Below are 25,115 nucleotides of genomic sequence, written 5' to 3' on the forward strand. Positions count from 1 at the left end.
ATAATCAAACCCAATAAATGGATTTATAGACGTAAAAAACGTCAGCCATAATCCAAAAGATTTAACGACATAATGGCGATGATGATAATATTTGCTCCAGATTCTGTTAGCAAAGAAGCGGAAGATGTATGAAAACAGTTAAGTGTATATTGCTTTGGTTTCGACAGTTTGAGAAATTCTGCAAGTAGAGGACATTTATTTCTACAAACTATTAAAAGTGATTTCGTTTTGTTCGTGAAATTGTTCAATTCGCTTAACTAATTTCACGAACGGTTTTACTCACAAAATAAAACATCACATTTAACAATCAGATCATAAATAACTATGATATTTATTAAAAAAATATGCTTATGCAGTTTGAAAAAAAAATATAATTTCAATATTTTTATCAAGTTGTCGACTTCCCCTGGTATTTCTATTGCGACTGCGCTCTTATTGTTACATTTGATTCCTTCATTTTTCTCTTTACACAAGTTTTATTTTATATTAGACAGAATGAAGTGCTTTTTATATTGATTAAAACTTACAAAATATTGTTAATTTCTTACATTTCATTTCAATTTAGTGATACATATTTATTGTTATTTACGACATTACTACTACAACGTACGTTCTCGGCGTCTTGCGTAAGTGAAAAGGAAACTTATTGGATAACGTAGGTGCTTTAACAATCCACATTCATAGAAAAAAGAAGTGTGATTATCCAAACATTACACCAAAATGTGAGATATTTCATTTTTCTTTACCATTTTTTTCAATATCTTGTATTTCATAAAGTGTCAAATATTATGAATTTCCTTTCTGTGTTTTTGTAGCGTAAACAAAATGTCGCTCAAAAATATATGTCAACATAACCTACATTTATTTACTGATTTTTTAATTATTAAATGTTTACATATTTAAATCAAAATTGTGTTTCAGATGGGCGATACTAGTGATTTGGACAGACAAATAGAACAGCTTAAAAGATGTGAAATTATAAAAGAAAGTGAGGTCAAAGCCCTATGTGCTAAAGCAAGGGAAATTTTAGTTGAAGAAAGCAACGTTCAAAGGGTCGATTCTCCAGTTACGGTAAGTTTAATTTTTAAGTATTGTACGTTATTTTTATGTTTGAGGCATGTTGAGAATATATAGTTATTTTAGTAGAATCCAGCTCTTGTTCTTTATAATTATTATCTACCCCAATTGATTGTTTGATATTTATGATTACTAGCAATTAGTTATGAAATAACTTTCAAATTGTTACATTTTTCTCCTATAATTCTTCATGGTGGTAAAAAAAGATCTTGTTAAACATTGTTACATTATTTTATCAGTGAGGTATAACATCAATAGGATTGAGTTTTTAAAGTTAGTTTCGAATTTTTTTTCCATTGAAGGATTGTCTTGGGAGGATTCAATTGTGAGTAAATATACAAAATGATTGAAATTGAAAAAAAAGTAGCATTTTAATTTAGTGAAAAATGAGAAATTTAAGAAATTTAAGTGGGAGCAGCTCAAATTGATGATATCTGCAAGGACTAAATCATCCTCATACTAAAATGTTGTAATGTAAATATCACGAAAACTGCATTCATTCCAACTCTCACTTCTAGTGGTATTCAGTACACAATAATTACTCTGCCACAAATTATAAATCAAGTTCTCCAATATTTTTTTTTGTTTCATAAATAAATTATTTAAAAATGACTTGTTATTTATGGGAGGTGGAAAAATCATATGTACAACAGGGAGTAAAGTGTCTTTTCTTCCCTTAAATTATAAACTTCATTCTTGGGAGGAGAAGTAGCACTTTCCTCCCTTGTTGTACAAATAGCTATTATTTTTATACTTTTAGGTTTGTGGAGACATACACGGTCAATTTTATGATTTGAAGGAATTGTTTAAAGTAGGTGGTGATGTTCCAGAAACAAATTATTTGTTCATGGGCGATTTTGTAGATAGAGGATTTTTTAGCGTTGAAACATTTTTGTTACTATTAGCTCTTAAGGTACGTTCGATTTTTTTATGATATTTTTTAAATTCTCTATTGAGTTATATAATATTTTAATATTGTAATGTTTTTCTTATTTATTTATACTGTTTCTAGCTGTTGGGGAATTACCTCTTTCACTTATTTAATTTATTTAAACACTTTACACTACACTTAACTAACTTATCACTAATACTAACTAACACTAACTTATTTAAATTATTTGGTTACTTTTCTATTTTGTTCCGCTCACTATGACTATTCATTATAAACTAACTAACTAGGCTCAACAAACTCGTTTATATATTCAAAAAGATCCTTCTCTTTTAAAATATTATAATTTTATAATATTAATTTGGAAGTAAAGTTTTCTATTTTAAAACATCTGTTAAAGGCATTTTTAACCTTGTTAAAGAATATTTCATAAAATAAAGAGAAAACGGTTTTCGAGCTAGAGGTCATAAAACCAGGTATATGTTTAAATATAAAAATTAAATATAAAATCGATAATACAAACCTTGGAAACTCTAGTATAAATAAAATAATCTTACAATTGATAACATATTTAGTTTTTTTTTTCATAAATTTATCAACCTAATCCATAATCCCAACAACTTATATAAAAAACATCAAATGGGCCGCGACTTCATTCAATTACATCCGGACAGGACTGGCTTCATGTCGGTAACAAGTTCATAACAATATATTGGGTCGTAATTTGAAGATTTAATTCAAAATTGTAACCATTTAAGTTTACTTCTTCATTATTTATTCTTATCGATATTTGTTCATTATTTTTGTTAGTATAATTACCATGCAGACGTTTACTTTCATTCTTCAACGTTTGTACTTATTTTATTTACTCTAAAAGCTCGTTCCAATTATTTTTAAAAGCTTGTACCGACTCTAAGGAGATGGAGAAGCTAATTTTCTTATCTCTAAATCCAAACTGATGTATTAAGGGAGGATTATTTTTATCTATGATAAGTTTAGTCTCTTTAGTAATATTTTCTCATCCAATTTAGAGATTATGGAAAAAAGTAAAATGAGATCTTTCTTTGTGGTTTTCCTGGTTTTAAAAATGTCTGATACTAAACATATCTCATTCTAAATGATACAATGAATAGATTTGTGAAGGTTTATCATCATAGTTTTCTTCTGGGATATTTTGGAGTCCTTTAGGTATTGTAAAATGTTCTGGAATTGTTTGGAAGAACTTGCAAGGCTCCAGCAATTGACAGGAGAGAAGGAAAGTTATCAAACACATTAAATCACCAATTTTTAATAATAAATAATAACAAAATAAATTACAATCTTAGATTTTTTCCTCTAATTATGTATTTTTAGGTTAGATATCCAGATCGTATAACTCTCATTAGGGGTAATCACGAATCACGTCAAATAACACAAGTTTATGGTTTTTATGATGAATGTCTAAGAAAATATGGCTCTATTACAGTTTGGAGATACTGTACAGAAATATTCGATTATCTCTCACTGTCTGCCATCATCGATGGTAAAATATTTTGTGTCCATGGCGGTCTTTCGCCTTCTATACAGACTTTAGACCAAATTAGAGTAATTGATAGAAAACAAGAAGTACCTCACGACGGGCCTATGTGCGATTTGCTTTGGAGTGATCCCGAAGGTAAATTTCGATTACCTTACACTAAAAAAAATGTTCAGTCCAATTATTTTACTACTACTACTACAATTTATCTTGTAATTATTTTAAAAAATATCTCAAATTCATTTAAAATCATATTTTTAGACACACAGGGTTGGGGAGTATCACCGAGAGGTGCAGGATATTTGTTCGGATCTGACGTAGTAGCACAATTCAATGCTGCCAATGATATTGACATGATATGTCGGGCCCATCAATTAGTTATGGAAGGATACAAATGGCACTTTAACGAGACTGTATTAACCGTTTGGTCGGCCCCAAATTATTGTTACAGGTTAGATTATTTATCGATTTTATATTTCTTCCTTTAATTGGAAAATATTTTGCAGGTGTGGTAACGTAGCTGCCATTTTAGAACTTAACGAACATTTACAAAGGGATTTCACGATATTCGAAGCAGCACCTCAAGAAACGAGAGGAATACCTTCGAAAAAACCGCAGGCCGATTACTTTCTATAAATAGTACTATTGATAAGACCTATTATTTGTTATTTTTTTTCCATCCTCCTCTTCGCCACTCTTTATGTTCCCTTTTTTTTTTTTCTTCTTCCAAGTCTCCTTTACGTAATTTAATATTTATGTATTTGATTTTAGGTTTATCGATTATAATAACGAAATTGTAAACCGGCAAGGGTGGTAAAAATATGTGTTGAATTTTTTTTAGATGCCGTAACTTAAATATAACACTCACCTTAGCAGAAAATATCCTTTTCAATGATTGATGTCATCGTTCCTCGACGTTCAACTTCACCTCAGCTTAAATTATATTAGAACCATTCATCCAGTACATGTACCCCCATATATTATGATGCAATTTCTACGTAAATTATGGTTTTCTATTATTTTTTCACAAATTATTCGAAAAACTTCCATCAACATAGATCAAACTTCAGATATTGGGATTAATATACCCTCAAGTAATTGACAGACAAAAATTTTAAACCAGATTTTGAAAATGCTTGTCGTTTACGTCCCCAACGTCACTTTTATCTCAATCAAAGCCATATTATAGAATTTTATTGACATTTTCCACCAGATTGCATCATCAGGTATTGGTATCAGTTCAATTTCAGGTCTTCTATTAAGATTAATTGAGCAGGATGTAAATTAAGATCCTGAAGATGACGGTCCTTCTCTTAGAGGTTTGGTGATCCCTCACTTTGTACAAAAGGATGTTGGGTTGTTGAACTCAGTTTAAACTTCACTTTTATCACAATTAAAGTCAAGACATGGTTTTCCTTTAATTTCTCATTGGATTTCTTGAAAAATGTTCACCAGAATGGATGGAGTTTAGATATTGATGTCAGTATACTCTAAACTTTGCTAGGAAGGTCAGGGGGGGTGAAGTCAATTGAGCTAAATGACAATTTAAATCTTGAAAATATCGATCTTTTATTTGTGTCTAGGAAAACTCAGTTGCAGCTTCACTCAGGGACAAAAAATGATTTTTCATTACTTTTTCCTTACCTATAGTTGCCAGATCATAAAATAAAAGCAAATGAGTAAAATGCCAATCGTAATCTTGAAAGGACTGATCTTTTGCCTCAAACAGACTTTTTTATTTGAAAAACTCAATTGGAATTTTACTTTTATGTTAATTAGATTCAAATCGTGGTTTTTTATTAATTTTTCTTGACCCATTGTTAACATAATACGAAGGAAATTGAGTAAACAACAATTGAGATCCTGAGAATGTCAAGCAAACTTTTCTGTTTTTGGAAAACTCAGTTGGAACTTCACTTTTATGTCATTCGGAGTCAAACTATGTTTTTCCATTCGTTTTTCTGGCAGATATAAATTCCTAAATATTTAATAATTACCTTTTAAATGTTTCACATTGGTTTCTATCAATCTGGTCCTCGAGTTAGTTCATCTCAGTTCATATTGGTCTTTTTGACCTTCAGGGTTAATAACCACCACAGAGGTGTGCTATAAACAGACTTAATACTGAGATTTTTGAAAATATATAGATTCAAATTTGGATAAAAAGACCTTTCGTCATGTCATGAATAAAAATGTAAAAAATATTGAATTAATTAGGGATGCTTCTATCAAAAATTTCTTTTTGTCAAAATACTTTACCTCTTTTGTATTTTTTTTTGTTTTTGATTGGGATTTTACATTTAAGTTACGGCATATAGCCGCAAAATAATTCATTATCAAAACCAATTACAACATCAGTTAATAAACAATTAGATCATTTTGTAGATACTGCATTTTATTGTGAACGTTTTTGATATTAGTACTTTTTAAATTTTTAATAAAAATTGTACAACAAATTTTTTTAGTTTTAGATTTTATTATACCAAGTATTCCCACTTTAATCTATTTCAATATATAAAGGAGATCGTATTAAATATGGAAAGGAAATTGGCTATCAAATCAGTGGTAAGCGGAATTTCTGGAACAGTTGGTGAACAGTCTCTGAAGATGATAACTTGTTTATCTAAACGCAGTATCGGTGAAGTGGTAGTGTAAACAGTGTGTTCAGTACAGTGGCAACTATCAGGGTTACCAATTGTCTTAAAACTTTCACCTTGTTTTTCATTGCTTTTATCTAAAATAACTTATGATTGAAGTATGTTTCAAGTATACAATCATTTCAATTTTTTTTATAGTTTTGACAGTTGCAGTTTTTCCATCCTCATCATCGTCATATAGCTCCCAGTGGAGGAGATGTTTCAGTAACTGTGGTAAAACGTCGAGGTCGTTCTGTAGCCTTATTACTTCTTGTATTTCATTTGTTCATAATCCGGTTCTCTTATGTTGTTTTTCTACTAACGAATTCCTTTTATCTTCTTTTATTTCTTTCCTTCCGATGCTGTTATGCTATTCCAACATTTTCTGTTGTTGTTATCATATTCTTTGTTCATTTCTTCTCTGGATTCTTCACGAAATTTCTTTTTAGCTTCTCTTACTTTTTTCTTTACTTACTCACTTTGTTTTATGTACTCCTCTTAGTTATGATCTTTTCTCTTCTTTATTACTTCTTGTATTTCTTTTGTTCACCTGGTCTTCTTATGTTGTTTTCCTACTGTCCTTGTGGCGCATATTTTTGTATTTTTGGAATTTGGTATATTAAAATTATTTCTAGTTTATCTTCCCGTGGAAAAACAATAAAGGAGGTCGTTTTCACGTCTACTAATTTTGTCACGAAACAAACGTTTACGATAATTAATAAAAATTGAATTTAATGATATAATTGACTCAGTAATAAACGAAAAATGTCATAATAATTTTTAATTATTATTTTTAATTATTTAAAACATATGTAAAACATATAAAAAAGATTACAAGATAGTTTGGTATAACTAAAAGGTATTAAAGCGTTTTAAATATCGAGGGGACGATGAAGTTATTTTTTTTAATGTCCCTTATCATTTTTTTGGTTCCCAGAAGTAAATCCAATTTGATAGATAACATATGGAGAAGTGTACAAGGTTCTGCTATGATGCATATGTCAAATGTTGCAAATGAGCTGATCAGATTGTATGAAAAATTCATTATAAAAGTTGATGAAGAAATATGGACGTTAACAGACACACCAGGTATATTCATTTTTTCCTAATTACATTTAGATTGATACAAACTTTGAATATTCAACTTTTATTCAATATTTCATATTAAGAGACGTGGTTATACAAATTTTTTTATCGAATCATTGGGAACTGTATCAGGACTCTAGGGTGGGTGGTTAGAGCAAAAAATTTAATATCGGGGAGGTTTTGAGAGACTACATAACGTATATGATTACAATTATCAGAAAACGGTCATATCAACTAAAAGTAAAGTTTAAAACTTGCATATAAACGAAAATTTATTAAAAAAATGAAACAGAATAAGAAATAGTCTTGCCTTGTATCCATACTGTATATGTAGGATTTAAGTAGACCTAAAACATCTCATGAGGTATCTAAATATCAGTTTATGTCGTTTCTGAACTTTCTCAGACTTCTTTACTGATACAGTATGAATATTATACCTGGAGCATTTCTTAATATTTCATCTGATCCTTCAGTTTGTTGTTGATGTGATATCTCAGAGGCCACAGTGGGACTTTGGTTCAAGATATAAAGTTTTTGCTTCTTCATTATTTGGTGGCCTGATTAGGGTTACTTTGTTTCTGTTAGCTGCAGCTTTTAGAGTTTTTTTACACTCCCAGGCTAGTTTGGACGTGTACTTAATGGTATATCCCAGACCAGAAACACCTCAGTTTGTTTTGAATTATCTATCAAAAACGAAGTGGATTCTCATAGTTTCTATGCCATTTTAGTACCATAGAATCGACAAAAAGCTGACACCATCGCTTTATTATGTGGCTCTCAAACTTTTGGGGCTCAAATGGAGCACAGATTTCCTATCATATTATACATGATGTCCCAACGAAAAGTGCCCACTTTCAAAAACTCCATTATACCATTGTATGCAAGCCATTTTGAAATAGATATACGATAGTTTGAATAGTTGTGAAAAGGTATCAAAGATCTTTTAAAAGACATACAATTCCCTCTTACCATCTAGATTTTATATCAAGTTTCAATTTCATTTCCACAACCATCCATACATCTTAGCCCCTATTGAAATTTTCCATTTTCATATACTCACTTGCGCATGCTTGAACTCAGTGGATTTCAGTTATCTTCTATTCTTGACTATCTAACAGCATCAAAATAGAATTTATGTGGTGTAGTGTTAAATATGAACACGAATTGAAAACTATATTTTTTCTACGACGTTTATAAACCCAGAAGTTCTAATCTTATACTTAAATTTTAGCCGAAGAATACGATTTTATCGTAGTAGGTGGTGGTTCAGCCGGTTCCGTTGTGGCTGCCAGATTATCGGAAATAGCAGATTGGAAGATATGCCTTTTGGAAGCCGGTGTTCCTGAAACCGAATATGTCGACGTTCCTTTACTCGCCGTTACTTTCCAAGGTATTTTCATATCGTATGTATACCTAGTTTAATCATAAATCCTTTCGGAACAATCATAAATCAATCGAATCTTCAAATGTTTAAGAATGAATTCCAATTCAAAAATACCTATCATACCAATCCGCGTGCACCTCCGCATCATGCACGTGATGTTCGATAGTCTTTGAACCGGAGTTTTCCTATGAAGTAGAAGAGGATCAAGTGACCTTCAAGATGTACAGATCCTATATCTCTACATTTTTTAAGAATCCAAGGCAAACTAAACCTAACCTAATTGAAGCTAGAGTAAAATAAACCCAACCTAATTGAAGCTAAAGTAAATCTAACCTAATCGAAGCTAAAGTAAATCTAACCTAATTGAAGCTAGAGTCAAATAAACCTAACCTCATTGGAGCTAGAGTAAAATAAACTAAACCTAATTGAAGCTAAAGTAAACCTAGACTAATAGAAGCTAAAGTAAATCTAGCTTGACCAGAAAATGGATCCATTCCTTGGTTGCTTAACAACAACAAGAAACAGTTCCCAATTCGAATGTAAATAAAAGTTCATTTTGAAATAGGTCCCCAAAAATAAAACCCTTTGTTTAATTCATAAATCTAGCTTGAAAAGTCGAACCGGAAGTCAACCAATTGAATTATTAGAAAAAGTGAAAGTACTACGACATCTGGGACCTCGATGAATGGATTCTAAGACCTCGAAAACGCTAAATTGCCGTGTTTTGTGATTCTAAATGGAGGAGAGTGTACTTAAATGTGGATTTTAACTCGGTGATTCCCCCTCAACTTCTTCTTATACTTACTTATAATAATATTGGAAATAATATTGATATAACAATAACTTTTTTTGTTCAGGAAGCATCTACGATTGGTCATATACAATGGAACCTCAGCAAAATGCATTATGGGGTTTGGTTGATGGTAGAATGCCGTGTCCAAGAGGTAAAGCGTTAGGTGGGTCTAGTGTGCTCAATTTTATGATATATTCTAGAGGCGCTAAGGAAGACTTCGACAAATGGGAAGAATTAGGAAACAAAGGTATTTTTTTTTTAAATTAAAAATAAGTATGAAAACCCTCAACGCTAACCTCATATCCAGCATCTATTGATAATAGTACCAGAAACACGAAGATTATCTCCTTAATAACTAAAACCAAAATAACAAGAAACTGTCATTGATATCACTATTGAAAATTATGGCATTCTATCTCTCTCTCTCTCTCTCTCTAATTTTGTTGTCTGTGTGCTTTTGTCCGCCTCCCATGTCTTGTCTCTTCCTAGTCTATATCTACCTTGAACATTTTTTTTCCGATTTGTTTATCTCTGTTTACCTAGTCTATGTTCTAACCCTCTGTCTCTAATTTCTATTTGTCTCTCTCTGTTTCTTTCTTGTATCCTCCTCTCTCAGTGTTACTTCTACTCTCTGCCTAGTCCCTGTATCCTCTTTGTCTGTCTCATATATCTTGTCTCAGAATCTCCTCAATGTAAAGTTTCTGTCTGACAGTCTATGTTTCTGTGCTCTGTTCTCTCTCTCTCTCTCTCTCTCTCTCTATCTATATGTCTATTTCGTATCTATGTCTTGTCACAGCTTCCTTTCTGTCTAGTTTCCGCTTTTTTCTGTGTTGTCTCTGTCTGTTTCTTCTCCATGTCTTGTCTCAGCTTCCTTTCTGTCTAGTTTCCGCTTGATTCTCTGTTGTCTCTCTTTCTCTACCAATGTCCTATTTGTATTTTTTATCTCTGTTTCATCTCCATGTCCTCTCACCGTGTCTCCTATGCATCACTGTACAGTTTTTTCCTGTTTCCATCTGTTTTTGTGTTGTCTCTCCCGTTTTCTGTGTCCTCTTCGGTATATTTTCTTTGTCTTTTTCCTATGCGCTGTCTCATTTTCCTTTCTGTTTATTTTCTGCTTGCTTTTGTGTTATGTCTGTATTGTCTTTCTTTATCTATATCTCTCTCTGATTCATCTCCTGTCATCATTTGTTTTTGTGTTGTCTCTCCCTTTTATGTGTCCTTTTTGTATCCTCTCAGTCCTATCTCTTGTTCAAGTTCACTCTTTGTACCATAAGAATAAAGGAATAAAAAAATTTTAACGATAGATAAATTTTTGGTACTATTGGAAAGAAAAGATTCTGGTAAAGTTAAACTGGTGAAATTAAAACGAAAATATGTGACTCGACAGTTCAAAAACGGAAAAATAATACCTTATAGTATTGTTTTTTTTTTTAAGGCTGGTCCTACAAGGATGTTTTACCCTATTTTTTGAAATCGGAAGGAGCTCATAACCTAGGAAAAGCGGATATGGATTATCACAATACCACTGGGCCTTTAAGCGTTGAAAACACTTACCGATCGTCTATTGTAGATGCAGCAATAGAAGGTAAAGTCTAGTGGGATACAAATCTTTTAGAAAAATAAACATTTTGACTGCCGACTACAAAATAACTCAAGTTTTGACTTCATAAACATGGTGGAACAGTCACTGTCTTCGTACGTGAACAACTCCAGTAGCTATTGATAATAATGAATAAAAAATGATTACAGGTGGGGCCGAGATAGGTTTGGAATATGTTGATTACAATTCTCCACGTTCCGAAATTGGCGTTTCTCCAAGTCAATCCACAACCCGCAACGGTAGAAGATTCAGTACAGGTAGAGCGTTTCTGGTACCGGCGTCCAGCAGAAGTAATCTAGATATAGTAATAAAGGCTCTTGTTACGAAAATTATCATCAACGAAGAAACGAAGCAGGCTCAAGGTGTAATATATGAAAAAGATGGTAAAACTTCTGTTGTTCTAGCGAGGAAAGAGGTGATATTATGTGCAGGTAAACTAATATCACCTAATGTTTAATCTTATTGGTAATATTGATTACTAGACAATAATTTGTTATAAAAAAGAACAGCACTGTATTTCTTGTATAGATATCGATCGATGATTATAAATAGTACCATAAGGGGTGACTTCCCTCATTTTTTATCGTTAAAAACCAACTGAACTAACTTTTAGACTGCATTTTTTAAATAATCAGATTGTCACTATATGCAACCATCAATGTCATTAATTTGTTCATACTTAGGTTATTTTCTCATGAAAATTATGTATTTAGCTAAAGTTACCCTAAAAAAGGGGTAACTTTTCCCATTTTTCCATTTTGAATATCAATAGCTCAATTTTTGAACAAAAGTTGTCAAATAAACTAATTTTTTCTGTATACAACAATTGGTGTCGTTTAATTTTTCATACTTCGGTAATTTTCTCGACAAAATTATGTATTTAGCTGAAGTTACCCTAAAAAAGGGGCAACTTTTCCCATTTTTCCACTTTGAATATCAACAGCACAATTTTTGAACAACCTTTTTCAAATAAATTGATTTTTTCGGTATACAACAATTGGTTTCAGTTATTTTTTCATACTTCGGTTATTTTCTCGTGAAAATTTCGTATTTAGCTAAAGTTACCCTAAAAAGGGGTAATTTTTCTCATTTTTCCACTTTGAATATCAATAGCACAGTTATTTGACAACAGTTGTCAAATAAACAGTTTTTTTTTGTATACAACAATTGGTGTCGTTTATTTTTTCATACATGAGTTAGTTTTTCGTGAAAATTATGTATTTAGCTAAAGTTACCCAAAAAAAGGGGTAGTTTTTCCCATTTTCTCACTTTGCATATCAACAGCACAATTTTTGAATGACATTTTTCAAATAAACAGTTTTTTTCTGTATACAACAATTGGTGTCGTTTATTTTTTCATACATGGGTTAGTTTTTCGTGAAAATTATGTATTTTGTAACTATAGTTACCCTAAAACATTATAAATTTACTTTTTTGGAAGTCTCACTTCTCTAGGGTGTTACAAGATCCATAATAAAGAATAGAATATGTACACGAGAATATTTTTATTGGGAAAAAGAATTCACTATAATTATTTCAATAAAAAGTTTCTATAAAACGTGATCCTTCCAGTAGGACTTGTTTCAAGAGAAAAACACTTTGTTTTCCTCCAAATGCGGCCGCTTTTTTCTCTCCTTTTATTTTATCAGAAATGATGCATATTACTCTCCTGTCGCCTTTGACCTTTTCGGATCAGGTTCGACCTTTGTAATCATCTGTATTGACCATTTTTTCGTTCCAGGCATATAGTGATTCATGTACAGTTATGTATCGATTTTTTTTTCAATTTAAAAAAATACTCACAACGACTACTATTAAAAACTTGGGGGAATTAATAATAGTTGGTATTTAATTAAGTCTCAGAAGATGAATACATAAGTATTCGAAAGCACGGAAATATATTAGAGTTAGTACACTTTGGTGTTTAATTTTGCCACAATCCCATAACGAAAAAGCTCATAGTCCAGCTGACAAAGACTTCTTTCAAAATTTTTATTCATATACTAAATACTCGTAATATTTTTTAGGAGCTATTAATTCGCCCCAACTATTGATGTTATCAGGAATAGGACCGGAACACCATTTACAAAAATTCGGAATACCGGTCATAAAGGATTTGCCCGTTGGACAGGGGATGCTCGATCACGTTTGTTTTTACGGAACTATATTTCCGGTGTATTTTGATTGGGATCAAACTTGGATATCCTACTTAACGAGCCTCCCAAAATTTGTAACGAAAGGGGAAGGACCGTTTGCTACTATGGGAGGAGTGGAAGGACTTGGTTTTATCAGAACGAATGTATCTAGTTATTCCCCAAATTCTCCGGATGTAGAATTTTTACTTCTTAGAGGATATCTTGGAACCGACCACGGTACTTTTCTCAGACAAGGTATTTACTAAATTGTATTTTTTTATCAGTAAAAATGAAACTGTCTATTAGTTGATGTTAGTAAGGAGGTACTCAATTTTATTGTTCATTAAAGATTAAAAAAATAAACTAAATTTAAGTATATTAGCTGCCGTTTGATGATGTTTAGTCTCTTAAGTTTCTCATATTAGACTATATTGCAGGCCTTTATTATTTATTTATTTTTCTTTCTAATCTGTCTTCAACTGCTTCTACAATTATTTTCCACAAGCTACAATTCGAGACTTTGGTTCTACCTCTCCAATATTTTCAAACACTGTATCGAATAATTTTTTCTTTATCCTTCTTCTTTTTCTTAAGTGCAAGCAGTACAGTGAACTGGGTGAACTAGTTCTCTTGCACTGCTACTAAGAACAGCGACACTAGCGCTGTTTCTGCTACAAACGCTTTAGTGTACACTTCCTGAACTAGTTCCGCCAGTGCAGCTACCAAGAACAAACCTATGAACTGACCTGCACTGGTCTAGTTCCAGTGCAGCTACCAACCTAACCTCTGGTTTCTGCTCGAATCTCTAAGCATTATTCGTTTTTATTGACCACACATAACCTTACCATATACTTTGCTCGCAAAAAATAATACGTTGTATGTTTAGCTTTCAGAATAACGGACGAATTGTACAGTTACACTTACGAACCTTTGGAAAACGAACCAGTTTGGACCATAGCACCAATTTTACTTCACCCAATGTCTGTTGGCGAAGTGCAATTACGATCAGCTGATCCTCATGATAAACCTCTCATTTACGGTAACTACTATTCCGATAAATGTAATAGAGACATCAAAAGAATGATAGAGGCTATAAGATATATAGAGAAGTTTCTAGATACCAAAGCGTTTAGGAGTAATGGTGCTAAATTAAGTCCGTATCCGGTATATGGTTGCCAGAATATTGAGTTCAACTCTGATGAATATTGGGAGTGTGCATTGAGAACCATTAGTGTTACACTATATCATCCAATGGGAACTTGTAAGATGGGACCTACAATTGACAAAACAGCGGTGGTTGATAATAAACTTAGGGTTCGTGGTATTAAAGGATTAAGGGTTGCTGATGTTAGTGTTATTCCTTTTTTAAGCGGTCACACCAATGCTGCTGCTATTATGATAGGCGAAAGGGTTTCAGATTTTATCAAAAAATTTTATAATAAACTATAATTTATGGACATGTTTTTTATAATTAGTCAACCCCTATTACTTTGTGATGAAAATGTTTATTTTATAACGAATTATTTACATACTTTTATATTCGTCATTATGGTCTTTCCTTTTTATTCCCTAGATTGTAGATTATATTGTGGGGTCCTTCCAAAGGAGGTTAGTTTTTAGGGTTCTTGTGTCCCACTTACCTAGGTATTATTACTACTCCTTCAAGGTACTTAAGCCTTTTAGCGAATTGGGCAGAACATTCGCAGAGTAGATTACAGAATCTGCAGTTGTCGCCTTCTACAATGCGTATCGTTTTAAGGTGGTATTTGACCTGCCAGAATACCGACCACCAGTTTACTATCATTTCTGGTCATCACGAGAAGTTCTTCATGGTTAAGAATCTTTCAGATTGTCCTAGGCCAAGAGTTCAGGTTCAATAGGAATTTTTGTCTAGCATTCTATTTTATTCGCACTGTATTTGTAATTTTCATCACTTTATGTCTTATTACAACTTGTTACTTCAACATTATTTAGTTTTGTATTGTGTCCGTTACTCTTTGTCATATTTATTTTTTTCTTCTTCATCTGTTATCTGTTGCTTTTAATTCAGGAAATCAAAAAAAACACATTAGAAAAAATCTTAGATAGATTTGAAAAAATGGGGAAAACGATAAAAAACAAATAGTATGAATGGAAATAGAGAAAATAAAATTATCAGAAAAAAAGAGATAGAAGAAAATATTGTAGAAAACAAAATCCTAGAACTAGAAAAAATGGAGATAAAAGGAATAGAATTAAAGGGTCAATGTAGAGAGGTTATAAAGATGATTTTGTTGATTAGGTTCTTCTTCTTCTCAAATAACTGTTTCTATATCAATATGCAGCTATAGAATATTTTGGAGGTGTTCTAATTGTAAACAATGATTTCATCATTCACAATTGATTATTATACAATTGTTTTTATTTTGAATAAAAGTTTTTTTGGTAAAATTTGAAGGTAAATTCAAAAACACCCAAATTAAATTTAAAATAAGTTTTATTCACTAAATATCTTCAATATACCTAATGACAAATGTATTAATATTTCAATATACTCTTGGACATTTTAACATCAATTTTGTAGTCTCAAATTGAGAAAAAACACTTGTCATAGTTCCTTTGTTACAAATCTCTAAAAGTATCCGAATTTTTTGAAAAAATCATTTACGATATCGCGTGAAAGGAATGTTACCTATCGATATTTAGGACGAAAACATTCAACAAGTTTAGACACAACTATTCATGTGTATTTTTCTTAACACGCTCACTGCCATCTATGCGTGAGTTAATATTTAACAATCGCTTTATTATATCTAGCATAGCACGGCAGTCAACGTGTTAAGTTTTTATAACAAAATACATTATCTACCGACGTAAAATATTAATTTCAGTCCTTTTACCGTTTAAATAAGGTACAATTTGCATTTTTTTATTATATTATAAAAATAATAGTCTTTAAAACATTAACAAATTAGCTGGTGGGTTATATTTACAAAAAGTTTTACATACACGATTTATACAAGAAGACCGTGTCTCCAACGAAAAGACTAGAGCTAATTAGACCTCACCAAACCAAACTATTCAATTCTGAAAGAAATTTGATTCTTGGTCTGGTACTTTTCACCAAAAACTGTTGTGCGTATATTATATACACAGTGTCTGATCCTAAAGCCAGATCAAAATGTATCGTAATTTGTATCTAGATTTTTTTTTTGAAATTTTTAATGCATCTGAGGAAATGACTTTTTATATCAAGATACTACAATTGTAACTCAAGTTGTGCTTTTAATTTTCATACTATTTTGTGCTCTCCATAATATAAGTTAAGGGAAAAGCACATTCATATTCTCTACGATAACCAAGTACCCTTGAAGGTTCTGAAAGTTATTGAGTGCACGTCCACATTAGCGTGAGAGCCTACCAGGCGACCAGAGTATACCAGACAATGAGGAACAGGACAACCTTATCAAAAAAGGGACAAGGACTCTATACCTAGAACCAGAGCCCTACTGTGGCCTCACAAGATGCCACATCAACAACGAAATGAAAGGATGAAGAAATACTCCACGTCTAAGACAATCCAAAAGATTCATAACCACTTCAGCTAAAAAATCTGAAGAACTTTTCTAGAAGCGACACTAAACTGGTGGTAGGTGTTCTGACAAACCACTGTCTAGTCAAGTATCACTTTAAAAGAATGTCGGATTAGAAATAACAACACAAGTGTGAAAAATGGAAGCTTCTAGGGACGAAAGAACAAGAATTGTATGAAGATGACTACATCTGACAACCGATTTCCAATAAAGATCTGAGACAAAGATATTGTATTTCGTTAAAAATGGAGAAGACTGATCACGACGGCCTATCAGGAGCTCTATATGGGCCACGGTTTATAATCTAATTATGAAGAATTGACCATAGTTACACTATAGTAACGTCTAATTAACGCTGAATAAGTGATGGCGAAAAAAATATTGAAATGAAGACTATTAGGGGAAAAAACTAAAAGAAAGAGCAGTTATAAGAAGGAAAACTGTCATAAGAAAAGAGATGATAGATGAGGATTTGAAACAAATACAATGTGGCAAAAGAAGTATCAAAAAAAGTTGTTAGGAAAGAAACAAAGAGGAAGAGCAGTTATAAGATGGAAAACTGTCAGACAAGAGATGAAAGATCAAGATTTGAGGCAAAGATAATGTGGCACAAGAAGTATCAAATAAAAAGTTTTTAGGAAAGAAATAAAGAGAAAGAGCAGTTGAAGTATGGAAAACCGTCAATAGACAAGCGTAATAGATCAAAATTTGAGACAAAGACATTGGAATTGTATCTGAGACATCATGGAAAACGCAAAAGAATAATCTCAACGAATACACCGAGAGGAAGTTGTTAGGTATGAAACAAACAGGAAGAGCAGTTAAAGAATGGAAAACTGTCGTAAGACAAGAGATGATAGATTAAAATTTGTGACAAAGGCATTGTAATTGGGTCAGACTCATAATGGGAAAAGCAAAAGAATAATCTCAACGAATACACCAAAGGGAAGTTGTTAGGAAAGAAACAAACAGGAAGAATGGAAAACTGTCATAAAACTAGAGATGATAGATCAAAATTTGTGACAAAGACATTGGAATTGGATGAGATCCATCATGGGAAAAGCAAAAGAAAACATCGAAAGGAAGTTATTAGGAAAGATACCAAATGGAAAAGCAGTTATAAAATGGAAAACTGTCATAAGACAAGCGATAATAGATTAAAATTAGAGTTAAAGAGATTGAAATTATGGAAAAAACCTATAAATATTTTCCAGGAATTTTTTAATCTCTATCCAAAATAACACTGGGTGCAAAAGTCTTTTGAATAGTTGTTTGAAAATAAAATTTACATATTTACTAATAGAACGTCACAAATTGTTAAAAAGTCTTATAGCTGGGTAGTTTCTCTTTAAATATTTTTCAGCTTGAACACAATAAAAAATAAAATTGAGATTATTTTTTAAGCGCCAAACGGATATAAAAATTCGATTATATATGCAGCAAATTTTCGTTTTTATAGTATTTAAAGCATCACAAGGGCATACAAAAAATTCACCTAACCATAAAACTTTTTATACATATCTATATACACTTTAAAACCAAATTAAAAACATTCAATAGCATCCCTTTCACAATATCGCAAATAAACATATTGAAAAAATATTCTTTTTATTAATTACTCGAAGCTGCGATTTGGGTATTTGCGTTTGTTGATTGGGGGTTAGTTTGTTTACATTGATTAGGAATTTGTGTACAGTCCCTTCTTAATTCTTCGAAACATTTTCGGCAAACTCGTACTGGATTATATAGTTGTTCTGATGGTAAGGGGGCGCTGTGTTCGGAACAGTCCGCGCAGAATATCTTCCCGCATTTTCTGCAATCAAAATATCTGAGTTAATCATAAAATCTGCGTCGTGGTTTTGTAAAAATTATTATGATCTACATGAATCAAATCTATATGAACCGAAAGCTGATTTGCTTTGTTTAAATCCAATGGAGTTCAAGTGGAGTTTCTTCCCAGATCGCCAATCATACCTTTTAGTTGTAAGTGTTGAGAGGATTATAAAACAATGATGGTCGAAAAACTTGATTTTTGGCATACAGAAAACTAGTTTTTCATCATAACAATGCACTTGTACAGATAACCATCTCCCTTCAATAGTTGTTGGCAAAAATTAGTTGCTTCAGACACCTTAATCACCTGATCTAGCCACGTGTAATGTTTCTTGATTCTATGTATGAAAGAAATTATATGAGGACATCGATTACACAACATTGGAAAAGAAAAAAAAAGGATTTGTCAGCCATTTCTACAGATGAGTACAAAAAATATTTGAAATAGTTATAAGCATCGGTGGAACAACTTTTTGTAATATATAGTATTTTCAATGGGATAACTTTGTATTGTGAAAAATTTGGAATTAAATATATTTTTTTTGAATAATCTTAGTTATTTTTGTGTCCTCCCTCGTATTTCATTTATATTCATAAATTCACTTTTAAAAACATGAGAAAAAACTGGAAGTCTAACGAATAAATTATTGAAGTGACTTCATTTCGTTTGAAACCTAGGGCTTAAAAATTATTTTCACCATTCAAGTAGAAACATCAAATTATGTTTGGAGAAAGATGTATTGAAAAAATTCTCATCATTTATCAACGCATACCTGCAATGATGTTTTCTCCTTCCCATCCAGAATTCTGTATCACATCCTGTACACCTATTAACCGCGTGATCAGGTACCCATAACGTCCGCGGACATTCGATAATGGAACCTTCTTCTATCCAAGAAAAATCAGACTTCAAGGATTCTCCGGTTGCTGAAGCTTGTCCTTCGCTTGTACTACCGACGGATTCAACAACGGAATTCTGGAAACAATCAATTTAACACTGTAATCAGTTGGTGGTTTGACAATCACAATATCAACTCCTAATTACTATTTTAGAAGGGTTAAGTATCTACCTGTACCTTCCTGGGAGCTGAAGGAGTTCTTGTTAGTCAAGGTGGTGGTATATTTGAGCAGGAATAGTAAAGAATGAAAGTTGTACGTCCAAGAGCCTGCTATAAAGTAGCCCTACATTGGTGGTTTTAGAAGAACCGTAAGAAAATTTAAGAACCAAAAAATGAAACAGTGTGGATAAGAGGTAACTCGATGGTAACAGCAACACGATACGAGACTTTACCAGATTCAACACCGGAAAGTGATATAATCTCTTCAGATGAAAAAGGGAATTGAATATAGTACAAGCTAGAAAAAGGGTTGAGGATCGAAATAGATCAAATACGAAGATATTTCCCTCGAATTTATCTTAATAGCAAACACAATTAGGGTGAATCTACATTGAGAAGAATTTAGAATAGAAGAGGCAGTTAAGTATCGGTATGTGAAGATAATACCACCATGGAGAGGTTTGGAGCAAACCGATAACTAACCCAAAACAAATTTAGGATTGTTCCATAGATGTAGGAGGCTACTGATAATGTCTTTTTTTAATTCGCATAGAAGATAAAAATGAAAAACTATGCGATCAATTTATAGGTTAGATTACATAACAGAAGATATGTGAGGTTAGAATCATTGTCTCATTGAGATAAGTAACACAGAGTGTGGTAGAAGTATCTTTCTTCAGCAGCATTAGGAATAGAAACAAATATATTACTAAATGCTGTCCCCATTTTCGCAGTCACTAAATTCACTTTGTGGGTAACACTCAACAGATGAAAAAAACTGCTCCAGAAAAATTATGAGTTATGTGGTCATAAGTATACTTACATTATCGTCTTGTCGATCACAGTCAAGATGGGTACATTTCGCACGAGGTTGCTTGATTAAATTTTTTCTAGCGGCGTACAGATCCTTTTTAAGACTCTCAACTTCTTTCTGCATAAAAATATTTATTAAAAGTCATATCTTTTATCATAACTATGATTACTAAGTACCGAATATTCAAGGGTAATCGAAGAGAGATTGAAAAAAAATTGATGAAATATTTATTAAAATAGAGTGAATTTAATAAATTCATTTATATAAAAATCATAATTTTATAGAGCCTTCAACTCAAAATTTACAATTTCACTAATAGATGGCGCTACATTGGAACACAGCAGATTTATAATATCCTAACCAAAAGTTGTCATTTCTAAGTTATATTCATTGAGAAAATAAATTATTAATCTATTGATTATGATGTTATACATGAATTATGTCGCACAACGATTTATTATAAAAATGCTTTGATGGTCGTTAGGTTAGGTAGTCGCTTGCAGTCGAATGGTCGCAGGTTCAAGTCTGACTGGAAAATATGCAATTAAATTGACTTGATTTACAATTTTTTAAAAAATAAATCATTTATATAAGTCTTATGCCGAATTAGGCATTAAATGTAAAATAGCTTTGATAACTCAATGGTTCCTGAACGCAGCTTAAAAGCTTATGGTCGATATATGAAATTTCATTAGGGACTTGAAAAGAAAAGGGTTTTACTCAATAGCGGATTTTTCTACTAATTATTAGAAAGTAATAACTATATGATCAATTTTCCTTTGTATATCTATGTACCTTTATGTCCACAATATACTTTTTCACATTCATCATTATCAGAATCTTATTTTAATCATTTGTAAAGACCAATTGTATCAAAATTTTATTTTTTGTTCAATTTAATCATTTGGTTATAATGACGCCATTTTAATTTGAAAATTAGCAATAATAATTGAAATATATCGAATTGGTGATAGTTCATAAGGGAAAAAACTGCCACTGTATTATTTTTCAAGAACCCTAACTAAAATATGACCCAATATATTTTTTTGTGTTACAACTAAATATTTTTTTGTTCCCCACCCTTTAAATCATATTCAATTTAAATATTTGCTGTAACAACTTCATAAAATAAATATTTTGTAATTTTATAGTTAGTATTATTGTTATTATGAACTTACTTGATTTTCCTCAATGATCTGGTTGAGTCTTTCTTGAACCTCACAACGTAGTATGACTAATCCGTCTTCGCCTAAAGGATTTTGATAGGAAAATATGTTCTTGTGGTGCGCCATAATGTGTAACGAATGATCCCAACCGTTACTATCGGTTGTCATCTGTGAGGAATTTGAATTTTTTGACCTCTCTCTTTTTCGAGGGATGCCATTATGGTTACTACCAATAGTGCCTCTAAAAATATATCTTTTATCGGACACATAGTATATTTAAATCGATCAAGTCCCAATTTATAATTATTTCATTTCATAAATTTGAAATATATTCAGGTAAATAGTTGTAGTTCAGACAAATCCAAGTATAATTGATATCTGATTGGTAATATACAATGATAGAGAAATTAATTGAGCAATAGTTGTATTTTTATTTGTTTACAGTACACATCTACTCACATTTTCCTTGTACGAGGAATAAATGACACTTTTAGTCACATTAGTGAACAAATTAATGTCTTCGGGAAGCAATTTAGGAAAATAGGGGACGTGTGATATGAATTTGAAGCATACTTAGCTAAAAATATGAATAAAGGTCAAATATTCAAAAAATTTCTTGTTCAAACATTCAAACAATAGACTTACTTGAGTTTTTGAAGGTAATTGATAAACAAAATACGAATGCTGAAACTATTTTTTTATTTAATCGAAACGGTTCAAAATAGTGCTCAGAATGATGAGAAATTTTTATTTTGGTATTTCAAACACTACTTACTATTAAAGAAATGATATTGTAAAATAAATCTGGCACACTAGAGGTAAAAACTTTTTCATTTTATCAAATTCATTCACAACTGTGATCGGAATGATGAAAAATGTTACATTTTGTATCCTTTGATATTTCAAAAACTATTTACTGCTAAACAAATGCTCCTGTATAATATAAATCCTGCATATTCTCTATCCGAATCAGTCTCCTTTATTATCAATTCAACTCACTGTAATAAAATTCTGATGCATCTTAAACTGAGGTCAGCTTAGGTTGTGCTGTAGCCAATTCACACCAAATAATCAAACTTTCGCTAGCGTCTCAGAGGAGAATTACATGCAATCATCCAGGCTTTGAAGACGATATTATTCATAATATTCTTGACCCTATTGACCGTCTTGCAAGATTTGGTGTTGGCATTACTTTAATCCGGATACCGTTTCAGAGTGGAATGCATTGAAATGAACTTGCAGATCAAGTTGCAAAAGAAGCTTCGTCGATTAACCTCCACAGTTAGTCGATACAAATTTAAAATGATCTCATAACTAGAATAAGCGACCGATGGGCAAATTGCAACACCAACCCCCATGAGTCACAGAGACTCAGTTGTTATATGCAGACTATGTATTGGTCGCTTCTGATTTCTGATCCTTCTAAGTATCAGCAATGCAAGACAGTTAACTGCATACTAACAAGTTGGTCACAATACTCCAATAATCGCCGTAACCACCAGCTAGGAATAACGCTTCAAGAAAGTTTAAAGTGTCGTAGTTAAAATTAATAATTGTATCATAACTGTACCGTGTCTTAATGATCTTAGTTGACGAGACAAACTAAATGTTCCAATCCTACTGTACAAGACACTGTTTTAATTAACAGCATCGTTCTTTATTAGTGTCCAAGATACAGTAACGACGATCCAAAGAAAAAAATAATAAAACGAGATTTAAAAAAAAGTCCAATACGATCTATACATTTATTAAAGTACAACAAACTTACGGTGTAATGCTGTCATCGTCAACAAGTGTTTCAGTGCTGGTCTCATTCGATCTTTCATTGTCTATATTTCCAATATTGGCATATTTAACACAAACACTTCCATCCAACTTATCGTCTATATTTGTACAAGTCTCGTTTCCCCCCTTATTATTATGATTTAATATATCACCTTTAACGACAGTCTTATCATTTTCTAACGGTGCCCCCCCATTTATGTCTATGGAATTTTCACCAACATCCCCTTCTATAATCACGTGGTTACAATTTTTAGACCCTTCGGGTTGTTCTCGATCTAATTCTACATTTATTAAAGGTTTCCGGTGGAGTTCTGGTACAGGAGGAGGTGGTTCTCCGAAATCTGTTTGGTCTGAAATAAATTAATTAAAAAAAAACTAGATCACGAAAAAAAATAGCTACCTGTATCAAATAATTTTTCATCTTCTTGGTCTAATTCTTCAGTAGTTGGTTGGTACTCGGAATTATTTTCATTGTACATGCAATCTTTGTTACAATCGTTTGCGTCGTCGGAACCATTCGTCACCTCCAAGTGTACCGTATCATGTCCGTTCATAGCCGATCCGTTCGACGTTAAAACCTCTAATTTTCTGTAATGGAAACACTTAATATTTGAGAGTGGTACACAATTTTTTTCATAGTTGAGATATTTACTCAAACACGTACAGGGCACACTAAATATCTAAAAGTTTAGCAAGTACCATGGTCAAAATAAATGCAATCACAAATTGGTTCACTTGGAAGAGTGTTTGTAACAGAGACTGTTTAAAAACATTTTATTTTGTCAAATTGAAGGCGATTTGTACAATAAATTTATCCAGAGAACGTTACTAGATGATATTCTATACAAAGACCAACATTAACACTGCCATGTCAAGGAAGACATTCAATTTTGTTGATGTTAAGGGGCTCAGCGGTCGTCTTCCTCGGACATACCATGTGGACATGAGGAGGGGGGCTGGTAATGAAGACGTCTAATTTTGATAGGTTTAATCCGCGATAAAGCCAGCCTGGTAAAATTTCAAAATCAGGAACCCTAGCAAACCTCCTCTTCCCATATTACGGAACCCACTACCCCCAAAGCAACTCGGAGGTCCAGGTGAAGCCTGTTAAAGATCCAAAAACTCCCCTCGAACAACGAGTTGGCTCTAAAAGCAATAAAACTGAATTCGCATTAGGACCTGGTAAAATCAGATCGACGATCAAATCTGCAGCTAGCCTTGAGTCTAGCGGGACAACTCGATACCGGCTTCACGGAAGAACAGTCATATGGTATCCAACCGGTAGTAGAACCAAACCACCGCAGTTTCTCCTTCATCGGCTTGTTAGGAATCACCCTAATTTGTCGAAAAATTCAAGCCAAAGCGTCTGATTAGCTTTTCAAAGAGCATCAGGAGCTTAACGGCTCTACCAGTATAATGTGAATGAACTATGGGCATCAACACTTTGTATAGAGTTCAACTACTAGGTTACCATAGAGGTTGTTGAAAATTAGAAACATATTTTCACGAATAAGGAGAAGATCAATTCAATTGTGATGCTTATTAGGCTTCAATTATAGAAGAGGTGGTGACTTGCTATAAAAACAGACCTCTCAAGATCTATTGAAAAAATTCAATGAAATGCAAGATTTTTTAGTACAAACTTTGTCAAGAATTATGGAAAATTTTATATACAGTAATTGGTAGTAGAAGGAATAATTTAGCAAAAAACCCACTTTTCTAACCAGAACCCTTAGCGGAATCAGCTCTGATACATTGAAAGAATACATCA

General features: G+C 32.2%; 3 protein-coding genes across 4 annotated transcripts in view; 2 read left to right on the top strand and 1 right to left on the bottom strand.

Moving 5' to 3' along the window:
* Nucleotides 1-417: 417 nt before the first annotated feature.
* Nucleotides 418-5,938, top strand: LOC130449340 (serine/threonine-protein phosphatase 4 catalytic subunit). Its single transcript, XM_056787105.1, has 6 exons — nucleotides 418-722; nucleotides 922-1,071; nucleotides 1,838-1,990; nucleotides 3,320-3,620; nucleotides 3,744-3,933; nucleotides 3,989-5,938. Exons 2-6 carry the CDS (start codon nucleotides 922-924, stop codon nucleotides 4,116-4,118), a joined length of 924 nt encoding a protein of 307 aa, XP_056643083.1. The 5' UTR covers nucleotides 418-722; the 3' UTR covers nucleotides 4,119-5,938.
* A 75-nt stretch (nucleotides 5,939-6,013) lies between these two features.
* On the top strand, nucleotides 6,014-14,573 carry LOC130449336 (glucose dehydrogenase [FAD, quinone]-like). Its single transcript, XM_056787091.1, has 7 exons — nucleotides 6,014-7,207; nucleotides 8,436-8,594; nucleotides 9,446-9,628; nucleotides 10,817-10,966; nucleotides 11,131-11,412; nucleotides 13,009-13,371; nucleotides 14,003-14,573. The coding sequence occupies exons 1-7, from the start codon at nucleotides 7,009-7,011 to the stop codon at nucleotides 14,563-14,565; spliced, it is 1,899 nt and encodes a 632-aa protein (XP_056643069.1). The 5' UTR covers nucleotides 6,014-7,008; the 3' UTR covers nucleotides 14,566-14,573.
* Nucleotides 14,574-14,579: 6 nt separating this feature from the next.
* The window catches only part of LOC130449322 (myotubularin-related protein 3), a 30,655-nt gene continuing 20,119 nt past the window's right edge, over nucleotides 14,580-25,115 (bottom strand). The window contains exons 12-17 of one of the 2 annotated variants that reach the window (XM_056787071.1): nucleotides 23,745-23,932; nucleotides 23,328-23,694; nucleotides 21,572-21,800; nucleotides 20,403-20,510; nucleotides 19,295-19,497; nucleotides 14,580-18,516 (exon numbers count right to left, since the gene is read on the bottom strand). In XM_056787071.1, the coding sequence (XP_056643049.1) occupies nucleotides 18,300-18,516; nucleotides 19,295-19,497; nucleotides 20,403-20,510; nucleotides 21,572-21,800; nucleotides 23,328-23,694; nucleotides 23,745-23,932 (1,312 nt within the window). In that variant the 3' untranslated portion in view covers nucleotides 14,580-18,299. The remainder of the gene's footprint in view (nucleotides 18,517-19,294; nucleotides 19,498-20,402; nucleotides 20,511-21,571; nucleotides 21,801-23,327; nucleotides 23,695-23,744; nucleotides 23,933-25,115) is intronic. The other variant, XM_056787080.1, reaches the window with a different exon arrangement.

This window comes from Diorhabda sublineata, chromosome 1 (genome assembly GCF_026230105.1).
Source record: "Diorhabda sublineata isolate icDioSubl1.1 chromosome 1, icDioSubl1.1, whole genome shotgun sequence".
NCBI classification, from domain to species: Eukaryota; Metazoa; Arthropoda; class Insecta; order Coleoptera; family Chrysomelidae; genus Diorhabda; species Diorhabda sublineata.